Source organism: Ovis canadensis, chromosome 15 (genome assembly GCF_042477335.2).
Source record: "Ovis canadensis isolate MfBH-ARS-UI-01 breed Bighorn chromosome 15, ARS-UI_OviCan_v2, whole genome shotgun sequence".
Taxonomy (NCBI): Eukaryota; Metazoa; Chordata; class Mammalia; order Artiodactyla; family Bovidae; genus Ovis; species Ovis canadensis.
The window spans coordinates 72,526,614-72,540,850 of NC_091259.1; the positions used below are offsets into that span (position 1 = coordinate 72,526,614).

The 14,237-nt window shown below is 36.9% G+C and overlaps 1 protein-coding gene across 1 annotated transcript in view; it reads left to right on the forward strand.

Moving 5' to 3' along the window:
* Window positions 1-14,237, forward strand: part of PDHX (pyruvate dehydrogenase complex component X) — a 72,715-nt gene that overhangs the window by 43,585 nt on the left and 14,893 nt on the right. Inside the window, exons 4-7 of the mRNA XM_069554721.1 lie at window positions 2,132-2,331; window positions 3,875-3,973; window positions 12,153-12,327; window positions 13,868-14,015. Coding sequence (XP_069410822.1) covers window positions 2,132-2,331; window positions 3,875-3,973; window positions 12,153-12,327; window positions 13,868-14,015 — 622 coding nt within the window. The remainder of the gene's footprint in view (window positions 1-2,131; window positions 2,332-3,874; window positions 3,974-12,152; window positions 12,328-13,867; window positions 14,016-14,237) is intronic.

Consider the following 14,237-nt stretch of genomic DNA (forward strand, 5'->3'; position numbering starts at 1 on the left):
TTCAGGCAGACGCTTTAACCTCTGAGCCACCAGGGACTTTAGTGTGGCTTTAAATGGAACTATAATGGACATTGTTTTATTTTACTTTCTATTAATATATTCAAGTTGTGTGGTAGTATACCATTGTTCATTGCATTTGGGTTTCATGTTCCATCATGTCATTTTTTTAATGGAAAAATATGAATAGTTAAAAATAAAATTTACTGAACACTTAGATATGGTGAAAAGGAAAATGATACTAAATGCTCATTATTGCCTACTTCTGAAGATATCAATAGGTAGTGTATATACGGAAGCATTTATATGATTTATTGCAATAAATGAAACAGAAGGTGAGGTGTCAGTTTCAGATTCAGTATAATATCTGATTTCAGAAACCTGTTGATATCTCCAGGATAAACCTTCCCTTTTTTTAAACATGCTTTTTATTTGAGTGGTGTTCTTTGAACTTGGATATTGATCTGTTTCTGGTTCAGTTTTTATAGGAATTAACATCAAATGGACTTCATATCACTTAATACTTTCTATCAATTTTTTAAGAAAATTGGTCATTTTACTTTGTGATTTTGAGTTAGCAGTTCATAAGCAAGCAAATAGACATTTTTAAAAGAGGAAAAAATGCTAACCTATTAATAATCTTAACTCATCTTTTTGACATAGTTAAAAAAAAATGAGAAGTCCAAAGAAGTAAAACTTTTTAGTAAGTGACAAACAAATTGTTCTTGGATTGCTTAACATTTTTCCTCAGCTGCTATCCATTAAACATCTTTATTTAGTTTTATATACCAGTTTTTTATATGTATTTTGCTCCATCAGTAATGAGTAAATTTAGGAAGCTTCCTAACTCTCAAAACTTATTATTTTAATAGTGCCCATACTAATAAGCATGAAAATTAGTGATACTTAGAAATGTCAACCCCATGCTGTCACACTTTTACTTATAATTACTGTATTAGTGAACATCCTACAGTATATTATTCATTAAAGTATGTCTCTAATGAACCTTATTTAAAGTAATTGAAAGAGAATAATAGAAAATTTTAAAGCAATGACATTTTCTTCCAGTACTGAACTTATAATATCATCTGAAGGTTCTCCAGGGACTTCTTTTAATAAATAAGAATCAACCTTTTCTTTGTAAATTAACCCTGCCAAAATGCTTAATATATATTTGCATTTAAAAAATCATCTTGCCTTTATTTATGCATTTAATTGACATTATCTGTGAAAGAATGGTTAGCTGAGACACTGCCGTGTGTCTCATATACTGACAGAAAATTCATGAGGTTTTACTTCATGTCTTAGATTTTGTAATTATACATACAGGGGAAAAAGAAATGTGGAAAGGACACTTACTATGGACTTCCCTGGTGGCTCAGATGATAAAGAATCTGCCTGCAATATGGGAGACCTGGGTTCGATCCCTGAGTTGGGAAGATCCGCTGGAGAAGGGAATGGCTACCCACTCCAGTATTCTGGCCTGGAGAATCCCATGGGCAGAGAAGCCTGACGGGCTATAGTCCATGGAGTCACAGAGAGTTGTGCTCAACTGAGACTAGGCGCACACGTGCGTGTGTGTGCACACACACACTTATTGTTAACCAAAGTAATTAACCAATTCCATCCATACAATGGGACATTTTTTTCCAGCGACTAAGTTTACTGAAAAGATTTTACTTTTAGTGCATATGTCTTATTTGAAGGAGTTAATCCCTTATGAGATGGAATTCCTAAGCCACTGTGGAAACTATCTGGGAAAGACAAATAGTTAAGATATGTACTACAACTCTTATTTTAGATTTGTACCGAATGACATCAAAAGGAAGATGGTAATGGTAGCTCTTACGTATTTGAAGCCTGTCAGAAAGAGGAGACATTCTCCGCTGGGTTTTTTTTTTAAATTTCAGGAGTTAGCGTTAGTAACGAAGGAGGAGAGTGGTGAAGGAAGGGGCGAGTGAGGGAACTTAGGCAAGGAACATGGTGAGAGGAAGGGAGGAGGTAGGCTAGCTCAGATGTAGGTTTTAGCTCATTTTAAGAGAGATTTCTAACAGGTACAGAATTATCCAAAGAATAAACTACTTCACGAAATCATGAATCTTTCTCTGCAATTATTTTCTTTTTTTAAATATAGGTGGCGGAAGGATCTAAAAATATACGGTTGGGTTCACTGATTGGTTTGCTAGTTGAAGAAGGAGAAGATTGGAAACATGTTGAAATTCCTAAAGATACAGGTCCTCCACCACCAGCTGCAAAACCGTCAGTGCCTCCCCCCTCACCAGAACCACAGATTGCTACCCCTGTCAAGAAGGAACACCCACCAGGAAAACTGCAGTAAGTATGTTTATTTGAATAAATGACAGTGAAGTTCACTCAATCGTGTCCAACTCTTTGAGACCCCATGGACTGTAGCCTGCCATGCTCCTCTGTCCATGGAATTCTCCAGGCAAGAATACTGGAGTGGGTTGCCATTCCCTTCTCCAGAATGGTACGTTCTTAAATCTATTTTCTGATCTAAATGTGAACATGGTAAGTATTAGTTGCTCAGTTGTGTCTGACTCTTGTGTCCGTGTCTGACTCGTGTCTGACACCATGGACTGTAGCCTGCCAGGCTACTCTGTCTACGGGATTCTCCAGGCAAGAATACTGGAGTGGGTAGCCATTTCCTTCTCCAGGGAATCTTCCTGACTCAGGGATTGAACCCAGGTCTCCTACATTGCAAGCAGATTCTTAACCATCTGAGCCACAAGGGACACTTATTTGAATAATGTTTGTGGATTGTTTTTTTTTAAGATTATGAAACTTTTAGAATATTTTAGTCATTATCCCATTTAAAACATCTTTGTAGATTAAGTAAGAAGTTGCTGACCTTCCCTTTCTTCTCTTAGGAAACTGAGGTCTAGGAATGATTATTTTACCATCATCATTTATTCCACAGACAAATAATATTGAGTATTTAAATATTCCAAGTACTATGAAGGTCCTATACATCCTGTGGAGAGCAAAACAAATATTTAGTGTCTGCATTGAATTCCTGAGTTAGGTTTTAAGATTCCAGAATGGAATTCAGTGTACCAAACTTCATTGTGTTCCTATTTATGGAATCCTAATTACTGTAATGTGAATTCCAGTTTCAAATGTATAACTTATATAAAATGGAATTCAAATTTTAACACATTTCTAACTACTCTGCATTTGAGTTTCTGACAAGTATTAGAGCTCGATATACAATATATATGTGGAATATATATTGTATATAATATACAATATATAATGGAATGTTAGTCTTAACAAGGGAAGAAATGCTGACCCAATATGGATGAATCTTGAAGATATGTAGGTAAAATAAACCAGTCGCAAAAAGACAAATAATGAATGATTTCACTTAACCAAGTTACCTAGAGTAGTCAAATTAGTAAAGACAGAGAGCAACGTGATGGTTGCCAGGGGCTGGTGGGAGGAAGGAATGGAGAGTTATTAATTGGTGTGGAGTTTCATTTTGGGAGGATGATAAAGTTCTGGAGATGGATGGTGGTGATGGCTGCAGAGTGTTGTTACTGTACTTAAATCCACTCAATAAAAACGCCTACAAAGGCTTCAAATGGTAAATTTTACACATATCTTACTATAATAAAAACTACATGAAGGAGCAATATAGTTTCTGATAATATTTCAGAATAGTAATTAAATCTGTATGAAAGTGTCTTATTAGTAAAATAAACCAGATTATTATGGATTAACTTATTTGACTGTCACTGTCTATGGAAGTTGTTTCAGGTTCATTATGCGTTTTTAGTTTCCTAATTATCAGCAAAGCTGTTGACATTTAGAATCAAATGTGTTAATTGGTTCCTTTAATTTTATATTTTCTTCTTAGGTTCCGTTTAAGTCCAGCTGCCCGCAATATTCTGGAAAAGCACGCGCTGGATGCTAACCAGGGCACAGCCACTGGCCCTCGGGGGATATTCACTAAAGAGTATGTGTGTGCTTTTTGTAATAGCCAGGTCCAGTATTTATCATGATCATGGCTGAACGTGTTTAAAGAAGGACTTATTCAGTGTAAGATTTAAAAGGAAATTCACTGCGATTTTGTACTTTTAATTGCTTTTGTCAGCCTAAAATTGTATTTTATGCAAGGGTTGTTTTTTTTTAATAATTGCAGCGTTACTGAAGAAGAGTTCTAATTTGATAACTAAGCCAGAACCGTAGAAATGATGATAAATGGAGAAAATTAGTGTGCAGAGTGGTGAATCTTTGCATTGTTTTAAGTTCGTATGAGCTAATGATGTAATCACATGTGTATGATCAAAGCAATTTCCATCTCATTTTAGATTTTCTTTTCTATTCCATTCATCAGTCTATCCATGAATTAGTACCTCTTTTTTTTTTTTTTTTGGAACCGCACTCCTCATTAGAAATATTTTACAGTAAGTTTTAAAATCTGATCAGTTCAGTTCAATTGTCTCTGACTCTTTGTGACCCCAAGGACAGCAGCACACCAGGCTTCCCTGACGTCACATCACCAACTCTCGGAGCTTGCTCAAACTCATGTGCATTGAGTCGATGATGCCATCCAACCATCTCATCCTCTGTCATCCCCTTCTCCTCCTGCCTTCAATCTTTCCCAGCTTCAGGGTCTTTTCCAATGAGTCAGTTCTTTGCATCAGGTGGCCAAAGTATTAGAGTTTCAGCTTCAGCATCAGTCCTTCCAATGAATATTCAGGACAGATTTCCTTTCGGATGGACTGGTTGGATCTCCTTGCTGTCCAAGGGACTCTCAAGAGTCTTCTCCAGCACCATGGTTCAAAAGCATCAATTCTTTGGCATCCAGCTTTCTTTATAGTCCAACTCTCAGATCCATACATGACTACTAGAAAAACCATAGCTTTGACTAGACAGGCCTTTGTTGGTAAAGTAATGTCTCTGCTTTTTAGTATGCAATTTAGGTTGGTCATAGCTTTTTTCCCAAGGAGCAAGTGTCTTTTAACTTCATGGCTGCAGTCACCATATGCAGTGATTTTGGAGCCCCCCAAAATAAAGTCTCTCACTGTTTCCATTGTTTCCCCATTCTATTTGCCATGAAGTGATGGGACCAGATGCCATGATCTTCGTTTTCTGAATGTTGAGTTTTAAGCTAACTTTTTCACTCTCTTTCACTTTCATCAAGAGGCTCTTTAGTTCTTCTTTGCTTTCTGCCATAAGGATGGTGTTATCTGCATATCTGAGATTATTAATATTTCTCTCGGCAGTCTTGATTCCAGCTTGTGCTTCATCCAGCCCAGCATTTCACATGATGTACTCTGCATATAAGTTAAATAAAATCTGATAGCACTCTCTTTTCTCTTATTTTTCAATAAACCAGTTTTCTTGTTTTTTGTTTTTTTCTTCCAAATGGTTTTTAAATAATTTATCTAGCCCCACTGGTGGGGTTAGGCAGGAAGACTATGATATTTTTATTGGGACTATATCATATTAAATTAATTTTAAGTTTTGTGAGTTTCAAGAACATATTGAAATAGATGGCACCTGCTCTATCAAAAATTAGTCTAGTGAGACAAAGATTAATCAAATAGGCATATGAACTAATGTGAAATTGCTGTAGTAGTGTATGCCACATTCCTATTAGAGTAATATTAAATTTTCAAATTGAGTTAGCATTTTGAAGCAATAAACTCTTCCCAGTTTATCTAATGTTGATAAAAAGTGATCAGTAATGTTGGCTAAAATTTTTACAAGTTGAGATAGAGCAAAGTTATTAAATTATTAAGTGGCAATGCCTGACCAGGTGACTTTCCTTTCTTTTCATTGGATTATTTTACTTCTCATTAAAGCGCTGGTTTATTGATGAATATTTCTTTTAATGAAAGTAGTATAGCTTTAATTTTCAGATATCCTTTTATCTGTACTTCAGCCTTACTGATTTGTTTTTAAAGCACATAATGTGAAGTTTGTGCCATACTCACATGAGTTGGAAATCAGCTATTCTGACCCCTGGCTGAAAGGCAGCAGTCAATCATTAGTTAAACAACTTACAAGTTTCACTTAACCATTAAAAATTAAAATAAAGAATCCTGATAGGTAGTTAAGCCTAGGTTTTTGCCCACATCAATCCTTATTTAATATCTACTGCTACTGCTAAGTCGCTTCAGTCGTGTCCAACTCTGTGCAACCCCATAGACAGCAGCCCACCAGGCTCCCCCGTCCCTGGGATTCTCCAGGCAAGAACACTGGAGTGGGTTGCCATTTCCTTCTCTAGTGCATGGAAGTGAAAAGTGAAAGTGAAGTCGCTCAGTCGTTTCCGACTGTTAGCGACCCCGTGGACTGCAGCCTACCAGGCTCCTCCATCCATGGGATTTTCCAGGCAAGAGTACTGGAGTGGGGTGCCTTCTACTTGTATGTTAATTTTGTTAATCTTCTGCCAACCTATACCTTAATAATAAAAAGTCTCTGTAAAAATGGGTCAAAACAGCTTTCTTTATAACATGATACACTTACCTATATATCTGAAGAAGATAAAGAGTCTATATGTAATTAATTAATTGTTGAAGACTTGATGAAATGCCAAATAATAATAGGTATACCATAGAAAAATCAATTTTGCAAATTTGTAAAAGATGCATTGGAGCAGAAAAAGACTTGAGGTAAGGAGATAAGTTAAGAGGCTCATAAAGTAGTCCAGGTAGGAGAGAATGAGTACCTGAACACAGGTGAGAATGTAAATGATGGAGACAGCATTATAAGGAGAAAATCCAGAAATCTGTTGAGAATGGAGCAGGAGAGCAGCAACTCAAGGTATGTACTTAGGATCCTAGGCCAGGTGATGTCTTGGTCCCATGAAACAAGGGATTGGTGGAACCACTTGTCTTGATGGAGTAACTGATGAATAATGTGTTTGGTTTGAAGCTTATTGTCAGTGCCAACAAGCCAGATTGCAGATATCAGGGTCACTGAGGCAGAGATGCGTTTCTGGAGACAGTTCAGAACAAGAGATGTAAGTTTGATAATAAACTGATAAAGTTATGACTGAGATAATAAATAGGAAAACATTTTAAAAGGCACACATTTCTGTGTTGGAAGGTATCTAGGAGATGTATGTGAGTCAAGGAGGAAGGGATCTGAGAAAAGGCTCTTGAAGCTTAGAGGGCAGAGCAGTGGTGTGAGAGCAGTGAGATAAAGAAGTAGAATTTTCTTCTTCTTTCCCTTCTCTCCGTATGTGCTTAATACATAAATGATGAATAAAGATCTTTTTTAAACCCAAGTTGAAAGTCATCATAGTAGGTCTAACATTTCCTAAGGAGGAGAGAATGGTGTTATCTTATTGGGTACCCTAAAGGAAGCACTGTTGCAGAGTTATGTTTTTGATATCTTTGCCGTCTTTGTCTTCTTGTTACCTGATCCTTTCCCTGCCCTTATTCTTTAAACCTCTACCATAAGAGAGTCAAAACCTTCAGTCTTCAAACTGTGACATATTACAAAAGATTTTATGGGAAAAATGGATCCTTAAAGCATGCTTGTATACCACTAAAGATGCCTATGTTTTGAGTTAAACACTGAGGTGAGCTTTGGAAAAAATTTGTCTCCATGTCATCTACAGAAAGGTTTACTTGTGGTAAGACTGAGAAATTGCAGGCTTTGGCATAAGCTGCCCCCAAATGCCTTAGTACACATTGTTGAGGTGCATCCTTTCTCCTTACGTTGTCAACTGAAAATTCAAGTAGAAGAGAAAAGAGGGAGTTACTTCTGATCCATTGTGTTTATGAAGAAAATCAAAGTGTCCTGGTTGCTGTTTTAATGTTGCATTAAGCAGACATATTGCCCAGAATATATATGTGCAAAAGCACATAGACTTGACTTGGCCTATACATGTAACATAATTTTAAGAAAAGAAGTGCCAAGGACGCTGTTGGAGGCAGAACACACTTACATTCTTGGCCTGCAGCCTAGCTTCTTTGGTGTATCTGTGTCTTAAATCATAGCTGTAGCTAATGCTTGTATTCATGTCACAGTGTCACAGATGCAGTATAGTCGGCATGATAGTCGTGTCATATGTTTTCAGTAGTATTTCTTTTTATAACTAATTCTTAGCACACCGAGATGAATTAAGGGATCTGGTAGAGAAGGTTCTACCCTAAGTGAATGCCCAAAGCTTCCTCTGCCTTTCTGCAGAAGTGGGTGATGTATCAGTTTTTCTCTTAATTTTTTTAATGTCCACCTAATTCTTCAAGCTTAGATTGATTATTTAATGGACAGAAAGCATTAAAGTAATTCTCTGCATGGCAGAAACTGAATTATTGGCTGTTATTAACCAGTGATTAACATTCATCCTTTATGAGGTATATAAGTATAAACTTAGCAACAAAAGTTTACTATGAGCCTGTGGCCAGAATTTATTTTCTGCTACTTGTTTATGATTAATGACTCTTAGAGATGAACCTAAACTGCCTTTTCTTGATGAAAATAGTAAGTAATAGTTATGCTGATTGTGAAATAAAAGTATATTTAGTCTGACCAACCTCTTTTTTTAAGTAGATATATTTAGGCATTATTTTAGATTTTTTTTAGTTTCCTCGAGTTGTTGTTGTTGCTTTGTTTGTTTTTAACCGATTACTGAGGGTGCACTAGTGATCCCTGAATGAGAAAATCAATGTGTTTGTATATGCCATTGTGATGCTGAACTTTAGTTTAATACCCAGATTAATAATAGATTTTGTTAGAGAGACATATTTAATTACCTTAGGTGATGAAAGGGGACTAGTAATGTTAGACTGTGACTTGTAAGAACTCTTAAAAGCAAAATATCTTTTGTTAAAGGCATTTTTTAAAATCAATAAAAAGTCTGTTTTATATCAGTGCTCACACTTTTATCTATGTGGCCAGAGTTTTGACTCATGACATATATCCCTAGCGAATATAGGGCAGTCATTTATTTCATCTATAAATTGTCACAATCAACTGGAAAAATGGCACTTCTGGTTATAAATATCATAAGTAAGTTAAAGTGAGTGAAAGTCATTTAGTCGTGTCTGACTCTTTGCGACCCCATGGACTATACAGTCTGTGGAATTTTCCAGGCCAGAATACTGGAGTGGGTAGCCATTTCCTTCTCCAGGGGATCTTCCCAACCCAGGGATGGATCCCAGGTCTCTCACACTGCAGGCAGATTCTTTACCAGCTGAGCCACGAGGGCAGCCCAAGAATACTGGAGTGGGTAGCCTACCCCTTCTCCAGTGGATCTTCCTGACCCAGAAATTGAACCGGGGTCTCCTGCATTGCAGGCGGATTCTTTACAAACTGAACTATCAGTGTAAATTAAAAGTTAACTTCTAAACAGGAGTAAGCTGTGGTCAAAAGCCTTAGGAGTACATAAGCTCATTCCCTGGGACACTCAGTCTTTCTGTCATCACCACCATGGTGTGGCTCAACCTCGGAGCACCAGCATTGCCTCCAGTTATGTTCCTGTTAATTTTGTGTGTCGGATGAAGGGCCTTTGTCAGAAGGTCCTACTTTTAGCTCCATATATAGACGAGGTAGATAAAGCATTTCTTCATTCAGTCACAGCACACATGCATGCTCAGTCACTCGGTCGTGTCTGACTGTTTACAACCCTGTGGTCTGTAGCCCACAGGCTCCTCAGTTCCAGAATTGCTGTCAGTCTGAGGTAGGCTTATTTCATTCTATTCTAGTCTTTTCTTATGAGAACAGTTTGTTCTGACTCTGCCTTAGTTTAGTTGACATCCTCTGCATAGGTATTAGAAGAGTAGTAGAAAATACAGAGGCTTTGGAGTTGGTCACACCAAGGTTTGTTCCCAGCCCTGGCAGCTCCTGGCTGCCTGCCTCTTCAGCGTCATCTGTAAAGCCTCTCTGCTGTGTCCGTTGCACTCCTACACTGGGCTTTGTTCTTAGAAGCCCTAATTTCCCTGCCTTTGCACTTGGCTGTTCTCTGCCTCGTAACATGCTTTTCCCAGCTGTTCTTGAGACTTGTTCTTTCATGTCCTTCACAGAAATAATATGTCTTCAGGCCTTCCCTGACCATCCTGTTTTAAAATAACACCTCCTCTCACCCATGACTTTCAACCTCATTACCCTGCTTTATTTTCTTCACTTGCTATCTGTTCATTTGTTTACTTGATTAATGTGTTGACTCTCCTATAGAATAACACTCCTTGATGGGACGTGTCCATGTGTTTTCAACACCTAGGATAATAGTAGGTGCTTGACAAGTACTAACTTGGAATGGAACCTGTTTGTTTTTGTTTGTTTGTTTTAGCTTTTACTGGAGTATAGTGGATCTACAACGTTGTGTTAGTTTCAGGTGTACAGCGAGGTGAATCAGTTAGACATATACACGTATCTAGTCTGTTTTATACTCCTCTCCCACATAGTCCGTTACAGTAGAGTTTCCTGTGTTCTAACCTCTTTGAACCTACTTACTTATTTATAAATAAGGGAGGAAGTAGTATCCTCTCACATGGGTGGTGTAAGATTATGTAATTAACATAACCACAATAGGTACACAGGAGGCTCATTTTTCCACTTTTATTCCCTCTTTCCTAACCTAAAGGTCGAGGATGATTTGAAACTTCTTTATCAGTCTGACATCTTATCTTAAATGTCAGTTCTTTAACTTTGAAGCAAGTAAGTTACTTGCACTTGATATTAAGTTCATGGATCCCTTTCTGGACCTGATATACAAAGCATGGTTTCTCCTTCCTTAAAAATGTGCGTGTACACTTTGGGAGATCCCTCCCTTGATGTCCCCCAGGCAGGAGCATTCCTGTGTCACTTTTCTATTGCTGCATAACAGACTGCAACAAACTTAGTAGCTGTTTAAAACAACACCCACTTACTGTCTGATGGTGCTGTGGATCAGAAATCCTGGCCCAGCATGGCTGGGGTTCTGACCCATGGTCTCACAAGACTGAAATCAAGGTGTCAGCCAGGAGTAGGGTCTCATCTGCAGGTTGGAGCTCTCTTCCAGGCTCACATGGTTGTTAGCAGGATTCAGGTCCTTGGGTAGTAGAATTCTTACCCTTGTTTATTTGCTAGCTCTCATCCAGAGATTCCTCTCACCTCCTGGAGGCCTCCTTCAGATCTTTTCCATGTGGTCATCTCCATAGACAGTTCCTAAATGCCTGTTTGTTTCTCCAAGGCAAGTAAAAGAATTTTTCTCCATTCAGATTTCTTCTTTTAGGAATTTTCTCTTCCTTTTAAAGACTGAACCGTGGATAGGTTGCTTTTTGATTAACTCAATGTCACTGATTTAGGGCCTTAATGGATATGTCTACAAAATCCATCACTTTGTCCTCAAAGGCAGCCTAATCATGGGAGTGACATCCATCATGTTCACAGGCCCAGCTACACTCAGGAGAGATGATGTGGGGGGTATACACCAGGAACAGCAATATTGGGCAGTCTCAGAGTTAACATTCTTCCTACCATGTGATAATACCAGATCACTAACTGCATTTAAGACATTTCAGAAATATAAATTGCCTTTGGATTTATGTCACCCTGAAGCCATTTTTAGATTATGTAAAATCTTCTTTGTTTAAAAAAATTAAGTTTAAAACATTTTTAATGTAGGATATTTTTAAGTACTATTGAATTGTCAGATTAAAATTTTCAAAAAAGCTGTTTTGTGTAAGGAAATACATGACTTTATGCCTCGATAACTTAGAATGCACTGAGAGCTTGACATGGTAGTCTAACTATATATCCTTTTAATAAACAAAGACACCTTTGTTTTGCAGAATAATACAAAAGCAAGTCTGTTACTTGTTTAGTTATTTTTCATTCTAAATGCTTTTATGGGTTAGGTTTATTACATTAGATTGTGCTGATAACATTTGGGCATAATTTTAAGTCGTATGATTTCCTGGCCATAAACAGTCAAATTTGCTCCAGTGCTTTAGTAAATATCCTAATGAAAGTCATATGTACAGTAAGCTTAACACTCTGTGAATGCTATGTGAAAATTATTTCACAAGTACTAAGAATGAGGGTATACTTTATGAATTGCTTATCTGCCAAAAGACACCTCTCTCCCCAAAAAAATACTCATTTCCTTTATCTTCCCTTTACACATAGCCTTCATTTTCTGAACTTTCTTGTATTCCTGGTTGCTAATCATGGTTATCTAACTCCCTTATCTCCAGGGATGCTCTCAAACTGGTCCAGTTGAAACAGACGGGCAAGATCACTGAACCCAGACCCACCCCCGCCCTGCCAGCCGCTCCCACAGCGCCTTTGCCCCCACAGGCTGCAGCCACACCATCTTATCCCCGGCCAATGATCCCTCCTGTATCCACTCCCGGACAACCTAATGTAGAGGTAATGTCATCTGAACAGATTTTTATTTTTCAGATTTAACTGAGAAAAAATAAGAACCATTACTCTTATGGGTTCTTTTACTAGTGCATTATGAGCTACTAGTAGCAGCTCAAAGTGATAAAGACACAAATACTCTGTTTCGCACATTTCAGTAAACAAAATTTGTTTATACAGTGCTCACTTCCAAATAGAATTATGCTTCAATTTAAATTTGCCACAAGTTCCAGAGTGTGCGTGCCATGTATCTGCCCTATAATAATGATACTTTCCGTGTCTTTTTTCCTTGGGTGTGCTACTAGTTATTAATAGCTGACATCAGCTCCCTTTTGTGGATATGTTTTATTTTTGACTAACAATGTTAAAAAAACCTTGTTTTAGTGAAAAACGTGTAGAGATTGTATAGCTCATCATTCTCTCCCTCTTGGATACATGCCCTTTTTTGTTTTCGAATTACTCTGTTTTACTTCTCTGTCTCCCTTTCTTAGTACTTTTTATGTCATTTGCTTGCCATCAGAAGAAATGCAGAATAATCATGCTTATTTAACGTTGAATGGGCACTGAAAAAAATAAAGCTACAGTGCCTTTTCTGATGGAGAAATATATTCAAATGTACTATTGGGAAAGAATTAAAAACAGTACAAGTTTCATGAGAAACAGATTTTTGAAATGTATGTTAATGATTCATGTCTACATATACAACAGTTTATGAGGAATCAGATCTTATTTCTTTAAAAAATAAGTTATTCAAATTTGGCAGATAAACTTTAAAATTCTTTTAGTGTATAAACATTATTTATTTTATTTGATCAAATGTTTTGCTAGCATAAAATGTTTGATTCTCTTAGCATTTGTAAAAGAAAGTCAGCTATACTTTTGACTTTTTATTATCCTAAGTGATTGTAATCCTGCCCCAGAATGAAGAACAAAAAAGGAATTATCCATAATTTAAGGTCCATCATGTTTTTGTTAGAGGTTCAAGAAACAGAATTGAAAAGCAACGGTAAAGTTATAAGAAGACCTTCTTATCTCATTCGTACTTTATGAGTTTATTGAAAATAAGATATCATGTGATTTGCTTTATTCTTAACTACAAACCAAAATAGAAATAATTTGGGAGATTAGTATTTTGGATTATCTTTTTCTCATGTATGCCATTTTAATAAGTAAGAATTCCCTGTAGTTGTGTTGTTGATACATTGATTGCTTTGAGTTTTAAGAAGTGACGTTTGTAACAAAAGCTACTTACAGGCTTATAGGTAATATCTCAGTAAGCACACCCATTAGGGGATTATTTATGATTTGGTATGTTTCCTTTTCTTTTTTTGAAGAAAATGTGGTCTTTGCTCCTGACAGCCACTTTTGGCTGTGTTATGTCTTTATTGCAGCTCAAGGGCTCTCTGTTGTGGTGCACAGGCTTTCCAGTATTAAACTTTATTTTCTTAAGTTAGGTCATTGAGACTGGATTTCAGTTATACAGTTTATTTGCTTGTTTTTTTCAGTTCTGTTTATGATTTAATGGACACGTTATCATTCTTTGCAGGGCACATTCACTGAAATCCCAGCTAGCAATATTAGAAGGGTTATTGCCAAGAGATTGACTGAATCTAAAAGTACTATACCTCATGCATATGCTACTACTGATTGTGACCTTGGAGCTGTCCTAAAAGCTAGACAAAATCTGGTCAGAGGTTAGTAAAACTGAGTTTATTTAATGTCATACACATGCTAAACTGTTATGATATCCTTTGTTTATAAAATGTACATTGTGTATCTTCTTAGTTCAGTTTCATCATCTGGGCATATTTTAGTATTAGAAAAGAATTCTCTTTTCCTATAAGAAATAAATGGATTCCATAGTATTGAATACATCATGCTTATTGGAACGATATCTGAAGAAGCAATTCTTAACA